This window comes from Cryptomeria japonica, chromosome 4 (assembly GCF_030272615.1).
Source record: "Cryptomeria japonica chromosome 4, Sugi_1.0, whole genome shotgun sequence".
Taxonomy (NCBI): domain Eukaryota; kingdom Viridiplantae; phylum Streptophyta; class Pinopsida; order Cupressales; family Cupressaceae; genus Cryptomeria; species Cryptomeria japonica.
The window spans coordinates 740,015,157-740,022,988 of record NC_081408.1 but is presented as its reverse complement, the minus strand read 5'-3'; the positions used below and the strand labels follow the sequence as shown (position 1 = coordinate 740,022,988).

The 7,832-nt window shown below is 33.1% G+C and overlaps 1 protein-coding gene across 1 annotated transcript; it reads right to left on the bottom strand.

The window, feature by feature from the left end:
* Positions 1-431: 431 nt before the first annotated feature.
* LOC131027436 (laccase-4) lies at positions 432-5,284 on the bottom strand. Its single transcript, XM_057957494.2, has 6 exons — positions 5,097-5,284; positions 4,243-4,394; positions 3,911-4,155; positions 3,674-3,802; positions 1,090-2,058; positions 432-854 (listed from the first exon to the last, which is right to left on the bottom strand). Exons 1-6 carry the CDS (start codon positions 5,208-5,210, stop codon positions 724-726), a joined length of 1,740 nt encoding a protein of 579 aa, XP_057813477.1. The 5' UTR covers positions 5,211-5,284; the 3' UTR covers positions 432-723.
* Positions 5,285-7,832: the final 2,548 nt, after the last annotated feature.

The following is a 7,832-nucleotide window of genomic DNA, read 5'->3' as shown; positions in this document are numbered from 1 at the left end:
TAAATCTAAATTAATTTAATCATTAATTATTTTGAATGCTTTAATTTACTTAGACACATATAGTAAAGCATTTTTAATATTTATCTACAATTACAATTTTTCAATATATTTTAAATTGTTGTATATCAGTATAATATGGATCTCATGCACTTTAACAACTTAAGTATCATGTTCCATTTTTTAACAAATTAACGCTTTCTTTCATCCTATGTTTCTTATTGTATACTTAGTTTGATTGAGACTTAAGTCATGCTTTCTATTTAATTTGTTTGATTGAAAGTTAAATAGATGTTTTTCTTTTTACATTGTTTGATTGAGATTTAAGTAGATGCCTTCTATTTACATAATTTAACTGAAACTTAAGTAAATGCTTTCTATTTACATAGTCATTTTACCCAATCATTGTTATCAAACATTGAAGAGAAAATATATAAAATTCAAAAAAATATAATTTTATTGAAAAAACAGTTGTCACTACAACACAAAATACAACAATTTTAAATTCGGTATTCTTATTGGCACAATACAATACCAAATGTCGCTAGTAATAATATAGCCATGCTCTCACAGAAAAACTGTGCAATGAAGCAACTTGGCACACTCCGAGAGCTTTATGATAGGCACAGACATTCTAGGTGGCATCCTCCCCAACTTATTAGAAAAGAGCTCTGGTCTTTTAAAAAAATATAATTGAAATAAGTAATGTATAAAATATTTCGAGTCTTAGCAGGGAGGAAGATCAGCAGGAGGAGGAGGAAGAGATTGTAATGGCCCCTTCCCATTCTTAACAATCCAAGCCATCTTCAACCCCCATGAGGTGTGGACCTCCAAATGGCAATGCATGAACCATACACCTGTAAAAAGAGGACATGTTAGAAATATAATTCTATTTCTCATTATGATAAAAATATGATTCTCATTTAATCATGAAATGTGGTCCAAAACCTCTAAATTCGTTGACTCAAAACAATGCTTGCACACAAACTTACATAAAAAATCAAGTTGAAGTATCATAGCAGAATTGTAATTATCATCACCATAATCGATCAAGTACAAATATCATATAAGGAACCGTTTAGACTGAAATACCTGGATTATCAGCCCTGAATCTCAAAGCCACCCATCCTCCATTAGGCACACCTACAGTATTCCTTTCGATCGGATCAACCAGATTAAATTTGGGTGAGTCCTTGGTCTTATTATAGTTTCCAAATCCCTGACCCACAACGAAGAAATTGAAGCCATGAAGATGCAGAGGATGGCTCTCAATCCCAGCAATGCTTGTGTCCTGCAATATCAGCTGCACAGTGGTATTGAACTTGAGAACCTTTGCCCTTGTCCCATTCATGGGAGAAGTATTGTTGGGAGGAGTCCCAGTGTAGTTAAAAACAAAGGGAGGATTGTCAGGAAAATTGGTCTTGTAAATCCCCTTCATCTTGCCAGAGTAATGTGATTGCAGAAGAGCAACAGTGGGCATGACAAAAGATATGTTGTTGATGGAGGCTGTGAATTTGGTATTGTTGGGGGCTCCGCATTTAAAGCCTTTTGGGCAAGGGTTTTGGCCTAGACTCACTGTGAAAAAGAATTTTCTGTCTACAGTCTTGGGCACTGCTGCAGGATACTGTGCGTTTGCCAGGCTTTTTAGCTTCAGGGTGTAGTTTGTGGCAAAGTTTGTGTCGTTAAAGGCTGGGAGTTTTGGCAGGGAGGAATTTTTGAAGTGGGTGAAGTTGAAGTGCGTCTTTTTGGAATATGTGACAATGCCCGCTATGGTGGTGTTGTCAAATGTTCCCTGGCCTGTTGCGTAAGGCCGAGCTGCAATGGCGAAGTTTTTGTGATGATGGAGGGATGTGTTTGGGTGGGCTGTGAGTAACACATTAGTTGTTTGGCCTGGTGTGATGAGAAAGATGTCTGTTTTGAAGGGTTTTGTGTATACTGCATCCACTTCTACAACTGTCACTGAGTGGTTTGCAATACTGAAGAACATTTCATCATTGAGAGCAGCGTTAATGATACGGAGAAGGTAGGTCTTCCCTGGAATTACCTTCAGAATGTATGTATCTGCAGCAATCAGTAGTTTGCCTGTTAGATAACATGTTTCATACAAAATGAATGCATCTGCAGAAACTAGTAGTTTGTATGTTAGATGGATAACATGTTTCATATAAATGAATGTATCTGCAGAAACTAGAAGTATCTATGCTGTGCTAGATTGAAAAGTAGTATGGATTAAAGTTAAGAATTCTGGTTTTTTGTGTTGAAAACAAGTTAGTTGATGTGAAATTAGCCAATTGTAAACTAGCAGTCCCTAATGGTAGATGGAATCTAAAACATCAATTAGAAAATGATAGGGAATTGTTTGAAATAAATAGAAAAGATTTTATATAAAACTTTGCAAATTCAATATAAAAATAAAAATGATAAGAACAGTTTAGTTAATTATGAATAACAATTCATCTATATTTTTTATTTTTTTCAAAATTAATTGATATATCTTTCTAATTTGAATTCAATGTCCAAAAACCCAAAATAAAGCAAACGATTAGTTAATACAACTAATACTAGACAAGCCAATTGATGTAAAAAAGAACAGACGAACAAACTAGGAAAAATGGCATTTATCAAATGTCTAGACAACTATATACCAACCACCCTCAATAGTACGTGGAGTTCAGAAGGTATCAATTGAAATGTGAGAGAATAATGAGATAAGGAAACATCATGATAAGCATGAACTCAATAGCATCATTGAGTTGAACAGTCAATTGAGGTGATTACGAAGTGTGAACATCCAAGGGAAAGTTACGAGTATATGAATTATCACTTATTTGACCTTAATGGGTCAACAGTACTGTAGAAGTAGATGCAGTGCAGCGTAGAACAGATGGTGGGGTATTCAACAACTCTCAATCTATTATAAAATAGAAAATGGTTGACCAAACAATATGGGAGAATATGTCATATTAACCAGTTTTAAGAGTATAATTCAATGAAACATTATTATCAAATTGAATTGTTTAAATTACATATATTAAATTTACATTTCTAAACTTGAAAATGTTTGACTAACATTCTCTAAACTTAATATGTTGTTTAGCAGGTGGGGTTTAAGACTTCAGAATAAAATGATAATAAGATGGAATCTACCAAATGATTGAAAGGACGAGGAAACAGATAATAATAATAATAATAAGATTAAAGGGAGAATGTATGTAGAAAGAGAATGAGAAAGGATGCTCTAAACAGAAAAATGGAATATAATATAAACCTAGGGCCAGGAAGTCGGCCATTGATTTAGGATAAAAAGAAGAATGGAATATGAGATGAAACTTTTCCGGCAAAAGTGGGACGTTGGTTTTAGGTTACGAAACCACTTGATGAGGTTATCTTTTAGCCAAACCTTTTCCATACCAAGGTTGAAATGGGAAGTCAGTCAAAATCAAACATCTATAAAAACTAAAAGGATGGTGAAATACTTCCTACTGGAATCTTGTTTATGAAGTAAGTACTTTCAGTGAATAGAACTCTTTTGAGAGTACGGTTTGATGAATGTTCTTGAGAGTATGCAGCATTATGATGAGATAAAAAGAAAAGTTGAGAGACTATCTAATCTTAGAATGTTATTATTAGAACTTTGCCTTTTTTTTCCTTGAAAAAATCTAATGGGCATCTTTACCATTAGCCGAGCAGTTGTAAAGAGGCCCAGGATGTCCATTAAGAGTGTAGCAATTTGAGACGTTGGGTCCTCCTCCATTTTGAAGAGCCTGAGCGATCACTTTCTCAGTATCTGTATTCCACCATTCCCCTACGTATACGATACAGTTATACATTGAACCCAATAGAATCATTTAAGGAAACTCATAGACTTTTTAAGCTTTAAAAGTGGAAGCAACTTTTTATTTAGAATTATTACCAAGAATTATAGTCGCTTCCTTGTGTGGCTTTGGAAATGGGTATGGAACATGTAATTTGGGATAGATGATAAAGGCTCCATGTACACTGGCTCTTATCCAAGATATATGAGCATGCCACCATAGAGTTCCTCTCTGTCCAGTCACCGTGAAGTTGTAAACATAAGTCATTCCTGTTTGGATTGGGCATTGGGTTATATAAGCAGGTCCATCAGCCCACCCAGATCTCATCTGCCTAACTCCATGCCTGTAATAACACAATACAGTATAAATACTTACATACTAATCAATATATCCTTTACCATCTGTAAACCATCAAATCGGTAGAACATACCAGTGAATTGAGACGTTGTCTTTCACATGATTATGAACTTTAATCACAAGACGATCTCCTTCACGAGTAACAATTGTAGGTCCTGGAGATTTGCCATTCACTGTAATCAATGGTTTTGTCTTGCAGAGTCGAGTAACATTTTTCTGCCTCACCTGCACACAAATTATAAAAAAAAACAGATAAATGTGGCATTTATAACACATCAAGAAAAACACATGTATATTACAAATTCAAGCTCATAATGCATTATCCAAATGCATGTAGGCTAATGGAAATGAGAGATACTCTTAAGACTATGACCTAGGTTCGATATACCACTATAATTGTTGCCATTGTGGTAAGACAGCCTATAAAACAATAATGGATATATGGATAGAATGTGGTGTAATTGCCGTGGAGTACATTCTAGAATATGGTTGGAAATGAGATTCTCAACAGTAGCCTAATGGTAATGAGATGCTCTTAAGACTATGACCTGGGTTCAACTTTATCACTACAATTGTTGCCATTGTAGTAGGGCAGCCTGTTAAATTATAGTGGATATATGGATAGAATGTGGTGTAACTGCCATGGAGTACATTCTAGAATGTGGTTTGGAATGAGATTCTCAAAATTAAACAAAAGTCTAATCTCACATTGAATTTAAGTGATGTCTGATCACTCCTGCAACAAATTGATGATGCAGTACATTCAGGCATGACCCATGTTTACAAACTTTAAAAAAGAAAAGAAAAGTGCCACTTATAATGGAGTACATTCTACAACAACTAATGTTTACGAATCTTATCAATGTGGTCTGAGATAAGATTTTGCCAAATGAAGAAAACAAAGCTTCCAAAAGGAGATAATCTCACATTGAATGAGTAATGCCTGGTCACTGCTGCAACACCCTGAGCCAAAAGTAGTACACCCAAAATCTCAATGAGCAGCTTTTTGGGGGAGACCATGACATCCACTCTTCTGGCCATTTTTGTTCTTGTAAGTTTTCTACAGCAATATGCACGCTGAAAGAGTGCAGAGATGGGTGTGTGAGTGCAATGATATGGAGGGGAACTAGATAAATAGTATAGCAAATGAACGTAGGTTTGGTAGGATGGTTTGTAGCTTAACAAGTAGAGAATGACATACATTCGGGTAATGGAGTAGAATGTAAGAAATACTTACCACCAACTCCCTGCCCTGGTCCATTCCATTGTTGTTGACTACTGCAATGTAACATGAAACAAACAAACAATTTGGCTTATTGCAGGTATACCAACTAATTTTCTGCCGTTGATCATAAGCATCTACAGTAATGGTGTCCTAATGTGATTGAACTGTTGAATTACGGCACCTGAGAGGGGTCTAAATCAATAATAAAAATTTCTTTTTGTGCAAGGGAGTTGGGGAGTTAAGGAGAGTCTTCTAAAGGTAGTGCTGTTGACATTGCTGCCATTCTACTCCGGCCATTGCAGTTCAGATGATGAAGACAGAGATGGATTGTGAGGGTCAAGGTGGCCAATTTTCTTCCATAATCATTATCTCAACCAGTATTCTACTATTAAGGTTTCACTTAATTGTCATCTAACATACTTTAAGTTAGAATGCTTAAGTTGGCATCAAGTTACCATCCAATGTCAAAATTCTTCCAGTAATTGTAATCTGAGTGACAAAAGCTCTTAAACTGCTTAGGAGATTCAAGTGAAGGTTCTAGGGGAAGGGCTTACATTAGAATCAGAAAACGAAGCTTTTGGAGGAACTGTGCAGCATTTTTTTGGGAAAAAAATAAATTGGGCTGTTGAAATTTTGTTTTCTAATATTAGACTTCAAAAATATTCTTCAATATATAATTGTGAATTACATTATTTTATAATTATTTTTTGGTTGGTAAAGTGTGGAATTTTCAGCCCCATAGTCAGCTAAAATGTATTGTTCTTTGTACTATTGATTTTTTAAATCTCATAATTATTATTAAATATTAAAAATTTCATTAATATAATTATTTATTAAAAAAATAAATTATTTTTATTCTGATGTTTAAAAATATTTTTGAAGTGTATTTTAAAAGAATTTATTATTAGTATAAATGATTTATTTCATACATAGTATTATTATTTTCATATGTAATTTATTAATTAAATTTTTATTATTATTAAATAATGAATCTTATATATTGAAGTCAATTTATATTTAGTTTTGAACCATTTTCAAAAAAATATTTAATATAATTATATAGTAAAAAATGGCACAATCTAATTGAAGTTAGATGTATTCTCATCACATGTCTCTCTATTCACTCTCATTCTAATATTTTCAATCCTTATGTTATCTATTCACATAGCATAAAAGCACCAATTATTCATGCAACATTTCATGTAATGAATAAAAGACACTAACCCTAGCTTTAAGGTCAAGTTCTATCAACTTTCCAAGAAAGTATGATTTCATTCACTACATTCTAATTGATGAAATGGGCTTTATTGAACAAGGGTTGCTAGAACACATTGACACCTAAGTTGTGTAAACATTTTCATGTCACAGTAAAAGCCCATATGGTGGATGCTATATTATTCTTGGTGCTAAGCTAAAACAATTGCCACCAATACATGTCATTCAAATGTATGTTGGATTGTCAATGTGAAAATACATTGAAAAATATTTCAAGCAATGCAATCACAAAAGACACAATATTTAGACAAAATAAGGATGAACCTGTCCAAATCAAATTTCATGATCTTAAGAATATAAGAATTTCTAAGGAAACATAAATAGATTGACAACTTCTCATGTCATGTGCCAAGGATAGCCTGTAAGTAAATGAACAAGATAAATTATATTCATCATTACATTTATTTACAATAAATGATTTCATTACAACACAAAAAAAATATTAAAATCAATGGTCACGCTAGTGGCTCACTACATTTCTAAGCTAAAACGTGGCATAGTAAACTCAAAATTAGATGACAAAGATGTTATTGTGTGTTAGAAAACAAGTTATGCTAAATACAAATTGTGGGTTGCAACTAAATAGTCAAGGGGATGCCTTGCAAAGTAATTGTTGTTTTATACAAAACTGAATGTAATGCCTCAAGTGCATGTGTCTTGTATAAATGCTCGTTTATACATGTTTTTGATACTATACCTTTTTGTTATAGTTTGTATTGTCATTGAGATACTTTATCAATGATGTTTTATATTGGCATTTAATGTTTGACTATGTATTCTATGATGCATATGTTGTGACTTTGATACATTAGACTATTGTGTTACTTTAGCTTGATTATTTTAATATTTTTTTGTAAGTGATTTGATTATGATATCTAGTTTAGCATAATGTTTTTATGAATTGTAATTTCTACATTTGTGTTTCTAGATCATTTAGTTGTAGGATGAATAAATTAGTTAATTTAGTTATCACAATGGATGTATATGTTGTGGTTTAACTATCTTGTATGGTAAAACTATGCATAGTATTTTATAGAGTGTGTAGGAATAGGTTTTAATCAAATGGTGGTTATTTGGAGATGTTTAGTTTGAGAAAATATTATGTATAAACCTTCTCAACTCATTCAATTTTAGTTGAGAGACATACCTTATGTATATGGTGA

Coding starts and splice junctions, on each gene's coding strand:
- LOC131027436 (XM_057957494.2), bottom strand. CDS start 5,210: ATGGCCAGAAGAGTGGATGTCATGGTCTCCCCCAAAAAGCTGCTCATT. Junction 3,803..3,910: donor GGAAGCGACTATAATTCTTG/GTAATAATTCTA, acceptor TCGTATACGTAG/GGGAATGGTGGAATACAGAT. Junction 2,059..3,673: donor TTACAACTGCTCGGCTAATG/GTAAAGATGCCC, acceptor TGATTGCTGCAG/ATACATACATTCTGAAGGTA.